The 22,275-nt window shown below is 50.7% G+C and overlaps 1 protein-coding gene across 1 annotated transcript; it reads right to left on the reverse strand.

The window, feature by feature from the left end:
- Window positions 1-1,949: 1,949 nt before the first annotated feature.
- Window positions 1,950-16,742, reverse strand: CLU (clusterin). The gene is made up of 9 exons (XM_082843481.1): window positions 16,648-16,742; window positions 13,048-13,164; window positions 11,594-11,742; window positions 9,348-9,518; window positions 7,436-7,847; window positions 6,264-6,368; window positions 3,334-3,563; window positions 2,443-2,612; window positions 1,950-2,196 (listed from the first exon to the last, which is right to left on the reverse strand). Exons 2-9 carry the CDS (start codon window positions 13,124-13,126, stop codon window positions 2,187-2,189), a joined length of 1,326 nt encoding a protein of 441 aa, XP_082699607.1. The 5' UTR covers window positions 13,127-13,164; window positions 16,648-16,742; the 3' UTR covers window positions 1,950-2,186.
- Between the last annotated feature and the right edge of the window lie 5,533 nt (window positions 16,743-22,275).

Raw genomic sequence — 22,275 nt, forward strand, 5'->3', positions numbered from 1 at the left:
ACTGTGACTCTGTGACCTTGTAACCCCAGGGGAGGTGATGCCTAAAGGAGACTAATTGGAGGCCTTTGGGGGAAGGGAAGCCCGAACCAAGGGGCCCCTGTCAAGCCCACCCTCACCACTAGGTGGCGAGCTCTGCTCGGCGCACTCTGGCGGGGCTTCCGGGCTCCCACGGCTCCCCTATTCCCCACCCCTTCAAAGTGCAGGGCTGCAACCCGGGGTCCCCGCCTATAGTCTCTGTGGACCACAAGGAACTGGGGTGGGGTCTTCTCCCCTCTAGGCCTTCCTGTCACAGGCCACTTCTCTAATGAAGGCTACTCCTGGAAGCCTTTGTGCTGTGCAGGGGGGAAATAACCCCTGCCCTGAGGGGAACTGCAGGGACCCAATGGGATTGCCCAAAGCAATTGGCCCAGGGGTTAGAGCACGGTGGTTGGCCCAGGGCTGCTAGTTACAGTTGCCCAAGCTACACACGGCACAACTCTGGGGTCGTTGCACCTCATCAGAGATGATATCTAATTACAATGTTCTAGCCGAAGGCTTTCAAGTGTCAACGTAGAGGCTGACAGTGGATTTGTGCCACTCCCCTGGCCAGGCAGAGGACAAGCCCTCTCTTCTCAGAACATCAAGCCCTGCTCCCGTTCTGCTGCAAGGATCCTGGAAGCCAGAAACCAACATCTCATTTCCTGCCTCGGACCTTCTAGGGCCTCAGGCTGGAACTTCTGTTGGGGATGGAGGGACGTCCACGGACCCTCAAACCAGGCCACTGTGCAAAGAAGGAAGAGGGTGGGGAAAAGGGGTCCCAGTGAAACTGAGTCAGCTTTAGCCTCTGAATTTTAAGGGGCAGGTCTAGGAGAGTTTAAAGGAGGTTGCGTAAAAAGAAGCAACAACTTGGTGTCGTGACTGCCGGCATCCAGCAACATAATGGAAAACAGAAAATAAGTTTTGAAACATAAGCTGTGACAATGATGTAATATATAATTTACAATTATGGTCATTTTAGCAAATGCCTTCTGAACCATAACCCTAATTAAGGTTATGGTATATCTTTAAACGAATCACCCTAACTTTACTCTGAACTTCCTTGATAGCAATACTAAAGTACTAGCTTCTGTGGACATATACTGAGCCATAAAGTTTGTTGCTTGTGTGGCAGGGTTGTTGATAACTTGGAGAAACAAGGAATGGTAAACTAAGAATATTTTAAGCTTTTAATTTACACGTGGACTTTGCTACAAACCTTGAAGTGTATTTGATGAACAGAATTCTGTAGAGAAGATTCATAAATGGAGACGCTTCTTAATGTGAAGTACCGCGGTTAGTCACTGCCACCTGCTGGCAACGTACGGTCCTGCAGGCCAGCTATGTTTCAGAGTGAGGGGTGAATAGTCATCCCGAGAAACCCAGGCAGAGGAGAAATTCCTGGGGTTGAGGGAAAGATATAAAGTTTGTATAGACAGACAGTGGCCAATCAATGCCACAGTCAAGAAGGTGCCTCAGGGATTCTAGGCTCTTACAGCTAAAAGAAAATTACCTCATTTTGTTTTGGGGGGGCACTACTTTTTCCAGAAGGAAAATATCAATTATGTATGGAGATAACTGGTATGCCTTATTTTTACCCCTTCTGCACCCTAATTTTCAATGTATTCCTTCGGGTATCACCTGCGCCCCCATCAGAATATATCTGCTTTATAATGGAATGGAAAAGATTCATTTTTCAGAAACGTATTTTTAGCTGGCTATAGGGAACATCTCTCTTCCTAAAAGCAAGAAATCTTTGAACTGGGTCAACTTCACTGTCCCACTCCTTTTATGCTCAACTATATGAGAACATACCATCTTAGCCATTGCTTTTTCTTTTCTCCTTTTTTCTTCCACACCCAAATGAAAGTGTGTGGGAGATGTAAAAAAAACAAAACAAAACAAAAATAGCATAAAGAGGACACAGCAGAGCATTCAGATTACAAGGCGGTTTATTGAGTTAGTGGCATGCGGGGAAGTTCTTCCCGTGATCAGCAAATGCAGGCATTACAGTGCAAATCCAGAGGGAGAAGCTGGGTGCGGTCAGGAGGGCCTCGAGCCCAGGGCCTGGTCAGCTGGTGACGTGCAGAGCTCTCTAGAGGGGGCTGTGGCTCATTGCGGGGGCAGCTGGACACAGACACCCCCATACTTGGAAAAGCAACGCTCACGTCTCACTCCTCCCTGAAAAAGAAGGCGGGGAGGGGAAGGTGAGGCCTGATATTCACAGAGAGGCAGCAACCAACGCTCCAATTCAACCCAGAAGAAACATCCTCCGAAGGAAGGAGAAAATTCCCAGTAACTTCGCGGCTCCCTGCCTGCGCTGTGGCTACAGGAGCAGCGATTCCCAGGGCAGGTCCTCTGCCCTCTTCTCAGTCCCCAGGGACCTGACGGGCCCAGAGGGACCGCAGGTGAGGCCCGCACACTCACCGGCTCTTCTGGCGGTATTGTTGTAGCGCTTTCTCTGCCACAGTCTCCATAAACTTAGGATTGGAGACTTCTTGTGGGACCGTCACAGTGAAGGGGTAGGAATCAAAGAGCTTCACAACCACCTTAGTGAGGCCAGAGGGAACGCTGGGGTCGGAACTGTGGGAATTCACCTAAAAGGAGAAAAGTCACGAGAGGGCGGAAACAGCGGCCAACACGGACCCGTTTGGCGCCTGGAGCCAGGCTTATGAATTCAGATCAGTTGAGCCCTTTGCTTTTTACTCGCCTCGACACCTGCGCAACTTGGTGAACAGAAATGCCCTAATTCAGAGACCCTCGTTTGTGGGTGTAAATGTCATTCACGAAGGACCACCCTGGGGGAGCCCCACCGAGTAAAACGTGTTTCCTTTGAGGAGCCACTGGCCACGTGGTGGTAGAAGAGGAATCAGGGAAAGAAAAAGAAAAGGTTCCCAGCACTAGAGGGAAGCTTCTTATCACTGGAGGAGAACGATGGGACAATTCATGAGCCATCCTAGGCAGGATGGGGCAGGAAGGCAGCTCCCCGGAAAGGGCACTAGCTCTGCAGCCGGGCAGACAGGTTCAAACAAACACCCAGGTGATCACCCTGCAGATAGGAGATGCTGGGTAAGATGCTGAACCTCTCAGTTTCCTCATCTGTAAAATGGGTTCATGACATTCCACGTCACTGAGTGATGAGGTTTCCATGCACCACTGGACCTGAGGTTTTTGTTTCCTGCCATACAACAAATGCTCAGTGAAAAGCAGACATGCGCTCTTGAACATCTTCACCCCGTTTCGGCCCTGGGGGAGGATCACATGAGCTCCAGACAACACCTTGAGCCCAGCTTCAGTGTGTGGCCAGGACAGACTCACCGTGGAGACCTGGAGATAGTGCTGGCTGTCGCTGTGCGTGAGGTTGGCCAGCTGGGACACCCAGGTGAACTGCTCGTTCAGCTGCTTCAGCAGGGAGGATGTGTTCAGCATCTTCTGCTGGTAGGACTGGAGCAGCTGGTCGTACAGCTTGCTGAACTTCTCCGCCATCTGCAGGGACATGTTCAGCTGCTGGCGCAGCTGCATCTGAGAGGAGTCATTCGCTGAACAGTCTGCCCGGAGATTAAAAAAAAAAAAAAAAAGACAAACGACAGAAACGTGAAGGGAGAGCTAAAAAGGGATGAAAACAAATGGCAACCAGTTCATGCAGCCAGGACCTAAGGCAGAGCTAAGGCAGAGCTACTCCAAGCTCCAGTCCACCAAGTGTTCGCTAGCAGCTCAAGACAAAACAGAAGGCTCGCCCCACATGTAAATCAGGATGCGCGTCCTTCATTGAGAAAGTCTTGTCCTGGGAGACGATGTCATCTGAACTAAACTGTCTCAGTGACATCACTGATTTCTCTTTGGGTGCAAGACCCTGTCCCCTTGGGGACCAGCAATGAGGGGCACTGCCCACACCTCAAGCAGCACGGACCTCAGGGCTCCATGTGCTCAGACCTCACTGCCCTCCTTCCCTCCATTAGTCATTTCAGGAAACGGTGGATGTTACTTGTAGCTGCCATGGTACCTGCTATGTACCAGGCACCACCAAGTGCACTGGATAGCCGTGATCTCTAATAGTCAGATGTATTCTGACGTGAAGTATTATCAAGAATGAAACTGAGAACCAGAGCGGTACCTCATTTGCCTAAAGTCATAGGATGAACGATTTGCGAGGGCAGGATGTTGAACCCCAGGCTTTAACTCCTAAACTTGGGCTCTTCCTACTCTGAGTCTGTGGCTCTGGAAATTTCTCCAAGCTTGCCTATATCTATAGAGTTGGAAATTCTGGCCCCGGGAGCCTGGGTAGCAGAAGAGCCAGTCAGGACCCTCGGGCCACAGAGCACAGTAGCCTGGGGTTGGGCATCCGGGCTTTGCCCACCTGCCCACCATGGCTGGTCACCAAGCTCACCAGAGAGCGGGGAAGTTCATTGCTTTTGGTCACCAAGTGCCCACTGCAGGTTGTCGGGTGGGTAAGGGCTGGGAACTACCCACTCTCTCTCCTTTAAAAACTACTGTTTTTCTCTCCCTTGATTTTTGAAAACTATCCCCAAAAAAGAGCACATCAAACCCAAGCACGTCAGGGGAAAGGGGGAGTTCTTTGCACACTTCACCATGGTGGCTGTAATGATTTCTACTAGAATAAAATAAAATGTCAGATGGGGCAAGACATAGGATTATTAACAATAAACTCGGTTGAAAAAGGTATATAATGACGAAACTTAACTCTTCTTACCAGGGAATCATTGAAAATAAGGACTGTCATTGAGAACTGGGTAGCGGTCTAGAGCAGTGGCTCTCACCTGGGGCGGTGCTGTCCCCAGGGATATTTGACAAGGTCTGAAAACCTTTTTGGTGTCACAACTGGGGTGAGGGTGGGAGGCTACTGGCCTCCAGTGGGTAGAGGCCAGGGATGCTGCTAAACATCTCACAGTGCGCAGGACAGCCCGCCACAAAGAAGGACCTGGTCCAAAATGCCAGTAGTACCGAAGTTGTGAAATTCCTGTCTGGAGGTCCCGGGCAGCACCTGCTCAAATGTCTGCAAGCACCTTAGATAAGGGGTCATAAGTCTTCTTCAATGTAGAAAAGAAAACCGCTGTTTCAGGAAGCTGTGATCAGTGAACATTAAGATCAGTGCCGGGGCGCCAGTCTGAGCGTGGGGATCTGTAGGTCTCTTCTTCTGGCCCTAACGTGACTCTCTCACGGTGTGATTTACACCCTTCTAATCGTGGTGTTTTATGGGATAAACCCAGGAGGTTGTGTACTCACCTCTCGCTTCTTCATAGATCAGCCTCTTACAGCACTTGTATTTCTTTTGCAGTAGCTTCTAGAATCACAGCAATGAGACTAGGAATATTTAGCTAGACTCTGAAGGCCTGCCCGGGCAAACCCAAAAAGTATTAAGTAAGAGCAAAGCCGTAAGATCGATCTGCTCGGTACAAGGGAAACAATTAACTTTTTCCGAGCATAGACTGTTGTCGGCCAGGAAGTATTTCGCCGCTTTTATAGGTGTTATTTCCAAGTAAGAAGAATTTAGTCCCCCTGATAAAACCGAAGGAAACAGCCGAAGGGAGGTATTTCCTCTGCCTCAGGGACCAACCTACCAAAGGTAGAGTTGCCGGGAAGCTAGGGTACCACTAGGAGAGACCCACGTGTTCAGGGTAGAGAACACAGCAGCACTGATTGGGAACACACCACAAACGCCCCCAGGGCGTCATGTAATCTTGGGCAGGTCACCAAACCTCTGACTGAGTGTCCTCCTCCGTAAGACAGGGATGATAACTGTAGCCACCCCGGTTGTTCCAGGAAAAAGAGTAAATGTAAAGTGTTTACAAGAGTGTTTAGTAACACACACATGGGAAGAGTTTGTTTAACAGAATCCACACTGCCTAAACTCTCACTGTCTGCAGCAAAACATGAGGATGTCTACTATGTTTGGCCCTTGGGAACAGACGAACTGAGGGAAGTCAAAGGATGACAGCTCTTTAGAAAAGCACGGCAGCTCCTGCCACCGTCAGCCTGTTAACCGTGAGCTGGATCATGTGGTAAGCACCTTGTATTCTGTCCGACTTCAGGGACAGCCCCTCATCTTAACCCGCGACCCCAGATGGGGACCCAAGCAGAGCTGGGCAAAGGACTCCCCCACCCAGAGTCACAGCTGGAAGGCAACAGAGCTGGCATTTGAACTCCCATCCGTCTGAGCCCATAAATGCAGCCCTAGTGAGGTGCTGGAGACCTGAGGACACAGGAGACCACGGGGCCCCCCGACTCACCCATGGACAAGATCTCCTGGCACTTTTCACACTGGTCCTTCATCTTCAGGCATCCCGTGGAGTTGTGGCGGATTTCCTTGCACACGGTGCGGTCACTGCTGTTTTCTGGAGACACACAAGGCAAAGTCATACAGAGCGACACAGAGATGGACCACCGCGATCTCCCAGAGCCCTTCCACACTACTGTCTGGCCCTTTGACGTGGTTCTGCGGGCAGAGCAGGTTGGACTCTGGTTGTTTGCCTGCAGACACAGGCTCGGATCGGGGCTCCCTGCAGCGGGACCAGCAGGTGATCCCCAGGGCCCCCTGAGCTGGGTTCGGCCCCCTCCCCCACCATCCCCACCTGCTGGCACGTCTCCTGCCTGCTCGTACTTCTCTTTGGCATCATAACCCGTTCTGCTCTGCGTTCTGTCTGGCTCATTTCTCTCCCCGGGTCAGACAGCAAGCGCCTTGAAGGCAGGAATAGGATCCACCTTAGAACCTCCTTGTAACACAGGGAGCCCCCCATTATGGATATGCAGTAAACTCCTCGTTCAATTCAATACCCTCCTGTGTTTCTAATCCGTTTCAAGCCACAGACCAGTGCTGGTCAAACTGTAGCATTTAGGAGATGGGGTTGGCCAACGAGTGTCTATTGGTTCAATGAAGGAAATCACTTCTGAAAAGTTTTGGCTTCTCGTGTCCATGTTAGAGTTCCTTCATTCAAAATATATTCATTGTGTGCCCATTCTCTACCAGACCCTAAGGTTACAGCCACAAACAGCTTTCTTAACCGTACCATGAGCTGATTATATAATTTGTCACCAATATATGCATGGCGTCCACATAAAGCCACCTGAGTTCCCAAGACAAAGGGGTCTAGTTCTCTAGAGGAAAGAGTCAATGTCATGCCCTCCAGTTGCTGCAAGCAGCTTGGTACACTCGAAAGAACACAGATTCTGAATCCTGCAGGGCTAGATTTCACCGGCTCCCACTTTATCAGCTGTGAACCCTTGGACATGCTCCTTCACCATCCTGTCATAGTTTTCTCCCCATCAAACCGGGATGAGAGCACCCTCCCCAGGTTTCTGGGGGTGGAATTCAGATGACACATGCCAAGCCCCGGCCACAGTTCTGAGCATCTAACGGGTTAGCATCTCAATGAATTGTGATTTCCCATCCCATCCTTCTAACCTCCTGGGAATTCCGCCATCGGGAAGTGGTAGGGAGTTCTATGCATGTGGTCATCCATGGCCTGCTGGGCCTGGTGGATCATGTCAAAGAAGGGCTGAAACACGTCATGGAAGTTCAGGGGTTCCAACAAGGGGAAAGGCATGACATTCCGGGCGAAGCGGGACTTGGGATTGAAGAAGAGCGATCCCCTTGGGAACGAGCCGAAGGGCGAGTAATACTGAGTGTCCTGGAACTTCCGGGGAAAGAACCGGTCCTGGAAGAGCTCGTCCATGATGTTGGATGCGCGGGTGAAGCTGTCCTCCATGACGTCCATCACGTGGCCCTGCTGCCGGTCGTTCTCCAGCAGGGAGTCGATGCGGTCACCGTTGATCCATAAGTAGAAGGGGGAGCTCTGGTTCAGGAACTCCTCGAGCTGCGACAGGAGACGGGACAGTCAGGGGTGCTTCCCCCTTGTCAAGACGGGCCAGGCCCGGCCCCTCCTGCCTGCACCCGGGGCAACTCAGAGTCACAGCAGGCGGCAGAAGGCCAGGCTGGGACTGGCTCCCCATCTCTGAGCTGTCCAGGTCAGTGCTTTTCCTTTCTACCGACCCCGAGGGGAAGAGCTTAGGAAGACCTGCGAGGCCGAGAGAGTCACAAGGCCCGTCACATGAGACTAGTCTGCTGTCCTCTTTGGCCACTGGTGATCCCCAAGCCCGCTCAGCCAAGGGCCAACTGACGGGACTCCTGGAAAGGGCAAAATTCATGAGCCCTAGCTGAGCAAGGGCCGCAGGACAGGGAGGATCAGTAATAGGGTAATAAAAATTCATAATTCCTTCTGTTTAAGTGGATGCAGGGCTCTGCCATTCCGTGGAGCCATTTGTTACGTTAGGCAGCTAATAACTGCTGAATGAGAGTCTTCGGAAGACGGCAAATACCTGGCACAGGTGCTTTTCATGACTCCACATTACTGCACTCATAGCAGACATTACCAATTGATCACAGCGCTTTGAGCCCCAATGCAGCCAGAACTAATCAACTGCATGTGAAATGAAGCTGTGATATTGTGATTTATAATAAGAAATATATATTTGGTCTGGTCCTTGATAAAGAGGTCCTAAAGCCCTTGGAATTTCCTGTGATAAGAGCAATAAAGGTGTCTTTTGTTATGTTAGTGAGGTGACTTTTCGGAAAGCACCTAGGGATGGGGGCTGGTCACCAGGGGAGCCAACCCTAGGACTAGAGGGTTGGAACTTTCAGCCCCACCACCTGATTTCCAAGGAGGGGAGAGGGGCTGGACCTTGAATCAATGACCAATGGTCAATGATTTAATCAATCGTACCTATGTAATGATGCCTCCATTAAACCCAAAAGGATGGGCTTGGGGAGCTTCTGGGTTGATGAACACATGTGCCAATGAGATGCAGGAGACTGTTGAACTCGAAGAGGTGATGGAAGTTCCCCATCCTTTCCCCATCCCTCCCCCTGGGCATCTCTTCCATTTGGCTGTTTCTGAGTTATATCCTTTTACAACACATCAGTAATCTAGTATGTAAAATGTTTCTCCGAGTTCTATGAGCTCATCTAGCAAATTAATTGAACCCAAGGGGGCGGTCATGGGAAACTCTAATCTACAGCCAGTCCATCAGAAACACAGGTGACCACCTGGACTTGTGATCGGCGGCTGAAGTTGGCAGTGGGGATGGGGAGGCGTCCTGTGGGACTGAGCCCTGAGCCCGTGGGGTCCGACGCTGTCTCTGGGTAGACGGGGTCAGAGCGGAGTTCAACTGCAGGACACCCAGCCAGTGTGGGAGAAATTCTTGATGGGGAAATCCCCACACTTGGAATTGGGTGCAGAACCAAAGAAGCATATTCAGTTCTCCTCACTGCCCAACCAGAGCCCAGGCTGTGCTGAAGAAGCGGGGCCCCTTGTCACCTGTTGGCCCACCAGTCCCGAGCCGCTTCTGCAGACACGCGCGTAGAACTTCATGCAGGTCTGTTTCAGGCAAGGCTTACACTCCTCCCAGAGGGCCGTCATGGTCTCATTGCACACCCCCTGGGACGCCTTCAGCTTTGTTTCAGAATCCTTGGTGTCATTCAGGGCATCCTGCAGGAGGACCGAGGCTGGGTTAGCAACAGAAACCACGGCTTCCCCTTCCCCAAGCAGGCACCGTGGTGCTGGCCCCCCGGCCCAACCTGGCCACATGGGGCGCTTATTTCCACCCCTGCTCTGGCTCACGTGTTCCCGCATCTGCCCACCTGGAATTCCCTCCCCATCTGGCTCTTAACATCCTCTCGCCTTCAAGATCCAACTGCTCCTTAGTCCTTTCCAGCCATTAGAGCTCATCTGGACAGCTCCTTTCTCTGACACTGCACTTACAGTCTCTACCCCAGGACTTCCCTCTCGCTAATACCCCACTTCCTAGTCTCAACTTCTGGAATTTAAACGTCATCTTTCAAAGCTTCCCTGAATCTTATTTCTCTATTGCAACCATGGTCCCCGGCATGCCACAGGAATAGGTAAGCTTCCAAAATTAAAGTCACCACTACTACTGAAACTCTCCAAGATGACCATGACATTTGATCCAGTAATTCTACAAGAATCTATCCCAAGGAATTCCTGCAATAAAGGAAAAATCCATATGCTTGAAGACATCTGTTACAATATTCATGTGTGGCAACAAAAATACTGGAATCAACCCCAATGCTCAAAACTAGGGGACAAGTTAAGGAAACTGTGGTACCTACAAAAGGTAGATAGGACAGCATTACAAGGGATGTTTGTAGTAAGTTTTAAGTATTATAATAAGCATTTTTCATGTTAAAAATTCAGGAGTTTGAGTATAGTCACTGTCCAAAAAGTATAGAGGAGAAAATGTAGTAAGAAATAGATCAAATGTTAAGTGAATTGTCCTTAGGTAAAAGGGTTATGGAAAAACTTCTGCTTTTCTATATTAAAATCTTGATAAATGAGTGTATTACTCTTCAAAGAATTAAGTAGACCATCCACACCCCAAAGCAAAGCTACACTATGAATATCTGAATATGTGAGGTCTTCTCTTGCTCTGTGTCCCCTGCCCCCCTCGTCCGAGATGGCCACCACGCCTCCAACTGGGCCAACTCACAGGCGTCAACTCTGCTGCCCAATTCCTTTCTTTCCGGTTCGCATATTCCTCAACTAAGAAGTCATGGAGCCTTTTTCCAAACTTGATATGCTTTATCATAGAACCTGGATTGTCAAATATCAAACTCCAATGAGAAGCGCAAAAATTCATGAACAGGACCTGCCACTTCTCCAAGGGCTCTAGGTTTCTCACAGTGTGATGAGAACTAATACTGATACCAAGAAAGGTACTAAGTTTCAAAGAAAGTTAGAGCTGCACCCAGGCCAACATTTCCTTAAGTGGTTTCCATGGAATTGTGCTACAAGCTATCAGGAGAAAAATAACTGGATTCCATGGTCAATTCGATTTGGAAAACACTTGGATTAAATGAAGTTACACGTGCTTCCTTTACTGCACAACTTTTCTGAGTCTTTATAATGCTTTTACTCTATGCATCAGGGATCATGAAGGTGGCAGGGGGCCCCATCTCAGCATCTCTGTCATTAGCGGTAGGGTGGCAATGGGAATAGGCTTTGAGGAGACCCTGAAGGACATTATTGACTTTTTAAATAAGCTCCTTATTGAATTATAGTGTTTTCGTTTTGTATGTTCACCATTGGACCTAGGTGTCTCTTTACGAAGTAGTCCAGAACTCTATAGAGCCTTGGGCAATACAGCGTGCGCCTGCCGTACCCCCGAAGGTATCACCCCTCCTAGATAAGCTTCCTGAAGGTAGGGTGCCACCCCTCTCCTAACCTGTGACAGTGACAGGCCCTACCCAAAGCCTGCCTTGGACCTTACACATAGTCTGGGTTTAGAAAAATCTACTGAAGTGAATCTGGGCGGCAGGCCCTGGGCCAGGCTTGTAACAAAACCAGATCCAAGATCTCACTGCTTGAAGCTTTGAAAAGCAAATAAACCTTCCCTATCTGTTAACCACAGCCCCAGTATCAGCTGACACAACCGGAGAAGGCCTGCGGGTCACCATAGTAACCTGGCAGGGCGTTCGGAAGAGCAACGGCCCCTCCCTCCCTCCAGCACAGCGGATCAAGGTGGGGGTCACCCGGGCTCTTCTTACCTCTTTCTTCTTCTTGGCCTCCTCTAAGGAGCCAAGCAATGATTTGCGCTCTTCGTTGGTCTGTTCTATTAGGGTCTTTATCTGTTTCACCTCCTTGAGAGCATTTTTAATTTCTTTATTAATGTACTTACTCCCCTCGGTGGACATTTCTGCAAGAAAAGAGCAGGGAGGTAGATGAGGCCAGAGGAAGGGATGGTGCTGGGGATATAACCCTGGAACCGGCTGGAATGGTCAGAAAGGCCAGTGGGCCCAGGGGCTGCCATGGCTGGGATCCTCCTGGCAGGCAGCCTTCCGGCCCCAGCTTTGCCCTGACACAGGTTCCATCCCAGGGCTCACTGTAGACCCAGGGCCAGAGAATCGATTACACCCAGCTGCTCAGAAATGCAAACCATCGGAGCGGACACGCCCCAGAGGAGGGACAACCCAATCCGCCCCTGGAGCTCTGGAGAAGCAGCCTACCCAGCTGCAGAAGAAATTTTTCAAGGGAAAAAAAAAAATCCTGGCAGCGTAACTGTTTAAGCATCAAAATATAAAATAGTGTTATTGTGGATACAAGTCTTTCTGCAATGCAGTTTAAGCAAACATCTGAACTTCGCTATTCCGATGCAGTGTCAGGTGACAGGGCCACAGAGGTGACTTAATAGCACCATCCTTCAAGGAGACTGTGATCAGACACCACACCGTGTGACAAATGTAATGAGACAATGTCACCAAAGTACCGAAAGTAACAGCCAATGCTTCTCTGGTTCTTATCCTGGGCCAAATGCTGAGCTGGACACTTCACGTGCATTTTATTTAATACTCTTGACACTGTCTTCACCCCTTTGCACAATCGAGGATAAAGAATCGCAGTGAGATCAAGATACGTACCCAGGGTTATACAGCTGGGGAGGGCGGAGCCAGATTTCCACCCAGCTCTGAGCTCAACGCTTGGGCTTTTAACTATTACTCCCAGAGAGTCAGTCAGCTCATAGGACAAGAGTGGGGCAGAGGGAAGACAGGCTTCAGGAAAGGCCTGGCAGCAGAGGGGAACCACCAGCTGGGCTCTATCATTCGTAGTGAATGATATTCCGCCTTACCTGAATCCGGAGCATTGGTTTTCTAGGTGGAAAGGTGTGGATACAGGTAGTAAGTGCTATGGAAACTCAAGGGGAAATCCACAGGGGCTCCAATGGTCCAGGCTTCATGGAGCTTCGTGGAAGAGGTGTGGACGCCGGACCGAGCAGACGGGGAGGGGAATAGCCAAACGAGCTGCAGCAGCCAGAAAGGGCTTGGGGTCTCCCTGAAACTGCCTGGAAGCCCACCTGACCACAGAGAGCCTAGGCCGGCAAGAGACGGCTCAGAGAGGGGCCCGGGCAGAGCAAACCCAATCCGATGCACAGGACAAAGGTGGTCTTAACCCTTGGGGCCCTGACACAGGGAAGCATGCCAGGAGAGCACGCCTGGTCACTTACCCTGGAGCTCTTTGTCCGAGATTGCCCTGCCATTCTCCCAGCTCAGCAGCAGGCCCACGAGCAGCAGTAGAGTCTTCATCTTGCCTCCTTCTCCAATTCTGGAATCCTAGCACGCCTCTGTTTGCAGAGAACAGGGGACTGTCATGGTAACAGCTAGACAGCCCGCTGGTTACGGGCCCAGCCTGCTGCCTGTGCGGCTTCCCAGGAACCCTGCCGAGGCCTTGCCCTCCACTCTCCCCGCAGCTGGCATCACCGACTTTTTATCCCAGGGAAGTGACAAGAAAGTATCAGACTTGCCACTGGGCCCCTTCAAAAGAAAGTGGAGGAAGTGGGTACGGGGAGGAACCACAGGACAGCAGCCTGATATAGAAGAAACGAGAACTCCAGAGTCAGAGCCACTGGGCTCTGGTCCGAGCCGCCCTCCTCCTTCCTCCTTCTCCTTGTCCCCCATAATAGCTGACTATGCCTAAAAAAGGCACATGTGCTTTCTGCATCCAGAAAGGGCATCTATCTGATGATACCTGCTCACATCAAACCAACCCTGAAAACACCTCTCTTGGGTCACTCAGCTGGCCTCTGCCGTCCCCCTAAAGTGGGGACTGCAGCCCACAGCACAGACAGCCCCCTGCTGTCTGCATCACCCACCCTGCCCACAGCAGGCATCACCAATCAATCACAGCACTGTCCCCACCAAGGCTCGACACCTCCTGAAATTGCTTTTCAAGGGTCTGAGGCAGTGACAGCCTCTGGGTTGCTACAGGGAAATAAATCCATTTGTCATCCCTAGCGTGGATGAGAGTAGAACAAGGTGGGGAGGATGGTTGTCTTCAGGGAATAGAGAGGGAGGGGCAAAGCCAAAGGATTAACGGCGGAGGGGGGGCAGGGCAAGGAACCTCCCCAGGAAAAGTCCCTGTGGGAGGACGTGCCATTCTGCTCTGCCAGGTCCCTTTCACGCAGCCAGTCCCTCTAAGCCCACAGCAGGGTGTGTGCCAGGGTCCTCCCACCACCACTCGGCTAGCTGCCTTGAGCCCTGGACCAGCTGGTCTTACACAATGGACCCTTTCCCAGAAGCTGAAGTTGTTGCAAAACAGAAACCCCTCCCCCTGCACTGCCCTTCACCCCAATGCTCATCTGAACTCACCCGTTTCCCCTAAGAGAATGGGAAGGGGGTCTCCCCTTCCTGAAATGATGCACATCCAGAAGCTGCTGTCCGCTCAGCAGGCCCATCTGGACCCTTGGGAGAATATTAATAAGGCAAGTCTCTCCTGAGACGTAATTAGTAAGGCAGCCAGGCTGTGGTTCCCGAGCAGCGTGGGAGAAGAGAGCGGGTCACCGCCTTCCCCAGAGATGGTGAGCGGGCAGCTGAGCCAGGGTGCTATTTCAGGTCTGCGTGGCTCTGTCCTAGCTGCTTGCCGAAGCCTGAAACGCCTCAAACAGGGACAGGGCCTTTGTCATGCCAGAGAGAGAGCTGGCGAGAAACACCCCTCCAGCAAGAGGCCCCCCATAGCAAAGACTTCTGAGAATCCAGACATGAGCCTCTGAAATAGGTTGGGACCAGAAGACAGGGCATTGGGTCCTGAGGAAAAGAGAGACAGGGCAGCCAAAGGCAAGAGCTCTGGATGAGAAGTCTGGAATCCCAGCGGTCAGTACAGGATCTCCCACCAAGAGCCTGGGGGCCGTGGGAGCCATCGAGTTCCGAGCTGGGAGAGAGACCTGTCTCCTGCCCAATCCCTCCTCCTCAGAGGGGAGGCCGAACCCAGAGACAGGATGCGGCTCCCCAAGGCCTGCAGCAAGCTGGTGACAACCCCAGGATGAGGACTCAGCCCCCCCAAACCCCAGTCCAGTGTTGTTTCCTTGACACCAAGTCACTTAAATCTCTGAGCCTCCGTTTCCTCACCTGTAAAATGGACCTAATAGAGACCTTAGAGATGGGAGTGTGTTCTGTAAACCCAAGGGTCTTATGTAATCATAGGAAATTCCGACTCCTTCAAAATTGACGTAGGGTCAATCACGGGCATTGGCAGTATCTATCGGGGAAGCGGGAGGAGGTGGTGTGTTGGGAGAGGGACAGAGGAACTGAAGCAGGTACACAAAGGTCACCTGTGGTCCCTCCCCGACTGTGGGCTTTGCCTCCATGATGTGATCAGCTCCTACGAATTACCCGGGAGTCTTGTTACAATGCTGATTCTGATTCAGAGACTGCTTTTCTAATAAGCTTGCAGGTGATATCGATACTAGTCCAAGGACAGTAGGAGAACAGCGGCTGCGCAGCCAAACTGCCCTCCCTTTGCACTGACTCACCTCCCCACCCATCTCCTGGCCAGGGTGCCTGGTTGCCAACTGCTCTGATTGAACAAGCCACTCCAAGGCCCTCCTTTCCCCAGAGGAAGCCGTGGGGAGGACATGGTCACACAGCGGGCAAGCTGCAGGGTTTAAAGCCCAAAGCCCAAGCTCCTCTCCTACTGCCTCCCCAAATGCAGAAAACTCAAACAAAAAGAAAAATGAGAAGATAATTCACCTGTAATTCACACCATCGAGAGGCAAACATTAGCGCTGTGGTATATTTCCTCTTTTCTATGCATTTGCATACAATCGGATCCTTTACACCCACTATCTTCAAATACTCTCTAAAAGCACACTTTTGTGGCTGTGTAATAGAGTCCTTTTTCTGATGTACTTTATTTTGCCATCCCACAAGGCCAGGCATTTAAATTGTCTGTAATTTCCCACTATTATTATCATGAACACTCTGGCGAGCATCCTTTTATAGTATCTGTACTTACTCTTAAATTCCAAACTTCACTCTTAAAAAAAAATAATAATAAGTTTCTTTTTTTTCATTAGGTCCAGAAATTCTGGAAGGTCAAGGCTTGGGTTCTAATCCCAATTCTGATACCTATTTGCTGTCTATCTTTGGAGATGGTCCTAAACCTCTCCAGGCTTCAGATTATCATCTATAAAATGAGACAGTTGAATCAGATGTCTGAAGTCTGATGGAGGTTGTGTGATGTTTCTCTGATGTACCCTGGTGCATTAGGAAGCAGAAAGAGTAGGATTTCAGTGGTTGCAACATATACTTAAATCAAATCATCATTACTTATAAACACACAATCCAGAGAGCTAGAGAATTCGCGAGCAAACAAGATGACTCATGCGCGCAAGCTGACAACCACCCCTGGAGCTCAGTACCTTTCCAAGGAAGATGCTGCAGGACGGCTGCAAGTGCAGGCCAGCTCTGCCACTCACTAGTCTGGCCTCGGGCAACAGCGTCAGTCCTCCAAGTGTCAATTCCCACGTCTTTACAAAAGGAGGATCCTTACATCTATCCCGTTTACTCCACAGAATTGTGGTTGGAGCTGATGAACAAAGGGCTTCCTGAGTCCCTTGCCTGTCTGCCGGCGATTCGGTCCCGGCTCCGCTGTCTGGTGATGGGGCTCCGACCACCTCCCTTCCCTGGATCCGCGACTCCATCTAAAGCGCCCCTCTGACAGCCCTGTGACTCCCAGTAGCCGTCCTCTCCTCGCCTGGGTGCCGCCCCCCGCCCGCTCATCAGTCCCGGCCAGGCTCTGCGCAGGGGCAGGAAAGGTGGGGACATCTCACCGGTCAGCGGTGCCCGCGCGCTCCTCCTGGCGACGCCGCGTGCACAGCACGGTGAGGCGCTCGTATTTATAGCGCTCTGCTGCGTATACACCCACTTTGGGGCTGGCTGCAAACCTGCATGACTCACGCCCAAAGAATGCGGTAGAAAGCACCGGGAGCTTTCTGGAAGCTGGTGCGGGAGGGGGTTCGGAGGTGCGGGCGGGTGGATGTCCGGTGCAGCACCCGGCAGGGGGCGCGGGGGCGCGTATCAGCACCAAGAAAGGCTCCGGCGGAGACAGACCCTGGGGTGCGGGCGCGCACCGCTACCGGCTCCCCGTCCCCGGGGGCTCAGAGCTGGGGCACTGCGCCCCCAGGAGGGCAGAGCCTGAATTAACGTGCAGAGCTGGCACCCAGCTCCGCAGAGATGGAGGGATGCTCTGCGCCCCTGGCTGGTGCCTCGTCCCCAGTAGAACGTCAGTGTTCCGCTGCCCAATTGAACGTTAATCTTTCGCATTCAACACGCGCCACTCCTCTGGCTCCATTGAAGTAGAACAGCGTCAGAAATAACGTGGGTGTGATGGAGAGGGATGTCGTGCTAAAACACAGGAAGTACAAAATGCCGGCTTCCCGAGCTACCACCTGACCTGGTGGTCCTTTGGCAGACCTGCTGGCCGGGAGGAAACAGAAATGTGTTTTTAGGGATGAACACAGCATCCATATGGGGAACTAGAAGGCCTCCCAGGCTCCTTGACTCCTGGACGTTAAGCAAGTATTTTCCCCATCCACTTGGGACCCAGCCAAGCAGGGCGGGCTTCATGAGCACGGGACCCTGCCGCCCCACACTTTGAGGAGCTACTGCCCAAGTCTTGAAATTCTTAAGAGTTTTTGAACAAAAGGGGCCCTGCGTTGTCATTGTGCACGGGGACGCGCAAATTATGCTGCTGGCCCTGCTTACAAGGGAGTCACTGATCTCCACCAGCCCCAAGTTTCCTCCGCTGGCTCAGGAGGAATCTTGCCAAAGGACTTTTTTTTCGGTACGCGGGCCTCTCACTGTTGTGGCCTCTCCCGTTGCGGAGCACAGGCTCCGGACGCGCAGGCTCAGCGGCCATGGCTCACGGGTCCAGCCGCTCCGCGGCATCCCGAACCGGGGCACGAACCCGTGTCCCCTGCATCGGCAGGCGGACTCTCAACCACTATGCCACCAGGGAAGCCCTGCCAAAGGACTTTTTTGGCAGGGGGCTTTGATGTGGAACAGGGATAGGAGGCGTCACACCACGCCCTGGCGGGGAGGGGACTAACTGAGAAGCCCCTCAGGCATAGCTACTTCTTGGGGAAGAAACAGAGCCACACACTCTCACCCTAGGATGTTTGAGCCCCAGGAGAAAGGTCCAGGGGCTGGAGGGTGGTTCTTATACTGGCTGGGGGAGATGGGTCGGCAGGGCAGGTATAGGCAGCTTGGTTTGCTGGCCGACTGAAACCCCGCAAGATGAAGGGCTCAGAGGAGAGCTCTATGGCCAGGGGCTGAGTTGTCCTGGTCACAACTTTTGAGATACAGCCTAAGGCCCAGTCCCTGGTCGCCCAAGGTCCAGGGGCAACTAGGACCCCACCCTTTTCAGGAAGGAGCACAGAGGGAGCTTGTAGGCCTGTGAGAAAAAAGGGGATGGGGGGAAGACCTGAGCTGGGCGCATGGAATTCTGACCACAGTCTCAGCTCTGTCCCGAGGCTCTGGGTGACCTTGGTTGGACCAAAGACTTTAACCCCCACTCCTGGGTTCTCAGTTTCTTCCTTTTGGACAATGAGGAATCTGGAATGTATCATCTCTGAGGTCCCCTTCACCCTAACCCAGGGCAATGCCAAGTGAGAGAAGATCACCAGCTCAGAAGGAAAAAAAAATCAATCGACAATTGGGAACAATATTTCTCCCCTGAGGCTTCACTTTATCTTCCTTAAAAAGTCGAATTATCAGGCTTCCCTGGTGGCACAGTGGCTGAGGGTCCGCCTGCCGATGCAGGGGACACGGGTTCGTGCCCCGGTCCGGGAAGATCCCACATGCCGTGGAGCGGCCGGGCCCGTGAGCCATGGCCACTGAGCTTGCACGTCCGGAGCCTGTGCTCCGCAACGGGAGAGGCCACAACAGTGGGAAGCCTGCGTACCGCAAAAAAAAAAAAAAAAAGTTGAATTATCAGTAACAGCTACATTTTCTATGGCAAGTGCCTCTTCCTTAGCATCTTATCAGTGCCCAAGGCCAGAAGAAGTCTCTCTGAGCACGCTCCTTGTAACTTTTCTATTCTGCAGCTCCCCCAGCATCTGGCACAGGAGGCACAAATCTGTAACAATTATATTTTTAAAAATCGGACTTTGGAGGACAAGGCAAGGAGATCTGCCTTAGTCAGCTGAAGTAGGGGAAGGGAGGAGAGGAAGAAGGGTTTGGGAGAAAATAACATGATTCACAGCCATGACTGCGGTCCTCTGGGAAAGATCACTTGATGACTCTAGCTCGCTGCTAAGCACACAAGGCTCAGAAGATTAAACTTTCAGGAAAACAGTTCACCATAAATGCATCACTGGGTTTTAAGTAGTCTAAGTAGATCACAGATGCCAGTTGGTACAGCCCTCACCCAATACTTGATTCTGTTTTTTGTTTTTTGTTTTTGGCATATAGTTGATTTACAGTGTTGTGTTAGTCTCAGGTGTACAGCAAAGTGAACCAGTTAGTTATACATACACATATATACACTCTTTTTTAGATTCTTTTCCCATATAGGCCATTACAGAGTATTGAATAGGGTTCCCTGTGCTCTACAGTAGGTCCTTATTTGTTATCTATTTTATATATAGTCATTTGTATATGTCAGTCCCAATCTCCCAATTTACCCTTTCCCACTTTCCCCCTAGTAACCATAAATGTGTTTTGTCCATCTGCAACCCTATTTCTGTTTTGTAGATAAGTTCATTTGTACCCTTTTTTAGATTCCACTACTTGATTCTTAACTGCCCATTCTTAACTACTTGATGCCACTGCTGCCACATTCCCATCAGGTGGTCATCCTGCCTCTGTTTGAATGCCCCTGGCAACAGGGAGCTCACTACCTCCATGGGAGCAATTATCTAGTAAAACCGTCTACAGAGTTAGCTGTGTGTAGACTTTGTTGAGTCAAAGTCTGGCTCCTGCAAGGGACAACCCCAAGCCCAGCTCTGTCCCCTGGAACCACACAGAGAAAAACCAATCCATCTCCCGGCTGCTGGCCCTTCAGATATTTGAAGGCAGCTAGTCACTCCTCCCAGTGGTGCCCCGGGCTTGTCGCTGCCTGCGTCGTCACTGAGTGCAAGATTCTTCCCCAGCCCTTTGGCCTCCCGGACCTTGCCTCTCTTGAACCCTGGGCCTGCCAATACCAGTGAGGACTGACCACAGAGCAGAGTGGGACCACCTGCTCCCTTGCCCAGACACTCGAGATAAGCTTTTATTTAGCTGCTGAGTCACTTGGCCGATTCATATAGAATTCATCATCATTTTGGCAGACGCTGCTGTTTAATCATTTTTCTCCCATCATGGACTTAGGCGGTCGGGTTTGGGGTTTTGGGCTTGATGTTCTTCTTGGAGTCGGGGACCATCGGAGAGGGGGCTGGGGGAAAGTAAAGAGCTTTACATTTATCTGTTCATCTCTTAATGCTTTGCCCACCCTCTCTCCCCTGCTATGCGATGTCTTTGCTATGCACCCCACCTTTGCCACCGCGGTCCAGCTCTGCACCACCAACAGGGCGGCAGCTTAACCACTGCTGATAGAAGTGGAACAAGCTGGAAATGGACAAGAACAGTAAGTACCCTGTTATGGCTCCCATGTTTGAAGCTTGCGCAGCTAATACAGTTGTTTATTTTTATATAACAGACCACCCCAAAATTTAGTGGCATAAAACAATCTTTTTAAAAAAAAAAAAAAGAATCACTCTCCAGGCTCTAATTATTATTTGGGTGTATTCAGTCAATCATGGGCTGATAAAAAGTCATGGATAATAAAATCAGATGAGATAAAATTAGCCCACAGCTGATGCGGAGGCATCCTGACTGCTTTTTCAGGGCCTACCTAAAGTCCAGAAACATTCACTCCATCCGATATGTTTCCCTTATCTTCCCAAATAAGATCTCTTTGGGAAAAATCTGGGGCTAGTCTCTCCTGAGTTGCTTATCGTGGACCTATAAGTAGACAAATATTTCTTAAACTATCTTCACTGTTCATCATGCTATTGACCAAAATCCAAGGATGCTCAAGTCTCTTACAAAAATGGCATAGTGGGGGCTTCCCTGGTGGCGCAGTGGTTGAGAGTCTGCCTGCCGATGCAGGGGACGCGGGTTCGTGCCCCGGTCCGGGAAGATCCCACATGCCGCGGAGAGGCTGGGCCCGAGAGCCATGGCCGCTGAGCCTGCGCGTCCGGAGCCTGTGCTCCGCAACGGGAGAGGCCACAACAGTGAGAGGCCCGCGTACTGCAAAAAAAAAAAATGGTATGGTGATTGCATATAATCTACTCACATCCATATACTTCTTGCTTATACATATTATAAGCAATCATCTCTAGACTGCTTATAATATACGATACACTGTAATGATATGCAAATACTGGTAAATACAATGTAAATGCTATGTAAATTGTTATCAGAATCTCAGTAAATTCAAGCTTTGCTCTTTGAAACTTTCTGGAATTTTTTTTTTTTTAATATGTTCAATCCGTGGTTGGTTGAATTCACAGATTTGGAATCTGCAGATACAGAGGGCCAGCTGCATCTCACTCCAGGGCTGGTCAACGCTAACCTTTAGCTCCAATTCTTAGACTAATGAGCGTTTTTTAAAATTGGCCCCCAGATCTGCCTCAGGTCAAATCTACGTTTTCCACAACCACCTGGAATCCAACGGATAATTATTTTAGATCAGTGATTCTCATTGGAACTGTACAATATAATTACCTGGGAACTTTAACAATTAACCATGCCTGAATTCCACCTCCAGAAGTCATGATTGAAGTGATCTGGGTGCAGCCGGAGATTGCATCAGGATTTCCTAAACCCTCCAAGTCATTTTAATGCACAGCCAACGTTGAGGACCACTGCTTTCCAGTTTATGAATTCCTAGCTTACACTTTGCCCCATCTGATCCCTACTGCATCTCTATGTCATTGCTAGAGTGTGTGGTATTAGTCTCACTTTATAGAAGAGAAAACTGGAGGTCAAAGGAATCTTAGCAGGTTTTTACACCGAGTTGAAATCTGCTTCCTTGCATCTCTTCTCTGTCCCCTGTGAGAAGGCCCTCTAAGTATTTGAAAACAAATATTCTATCTCAAATGTACTTCCTTTTCATAGAGTGAGGTCACCAGACCCTCGCTCTGCTTGTCCCTGCCCCTAGGGTGTTCCACCCTGTCATCGTCTCTCTAGCGTGGCTTTAGGTACAAACGGAAGACACCAGCTTTGGTTGGCCAGCTGAGGGGGCAGCGATCAAAGACTATCACTACATGTGATTTGATATGAAGTTCCTGGAACCCCTCTGCTTACTTTTACATTATGTTTTAACAAACTGTGATCCTCAAATGGGTTTATACTGGCCCCCCGGGGCAGGCTATGGTATGCCGGCTGTACACAAAGACACAGAAGCAAGTGGCTCT

Source organism: Leucopleurus acutus (genome assembly GCF_964270905.1).
Source record: "Leucopleurus acutus genome assembly, chromosome: 7".
Lineage (NCBI taxonomy): Eukaryota > Metazoa > Chordata > Mammalia > Artiodactyla > Delphinidae > Leucopleurus > Leucopleurus acutus.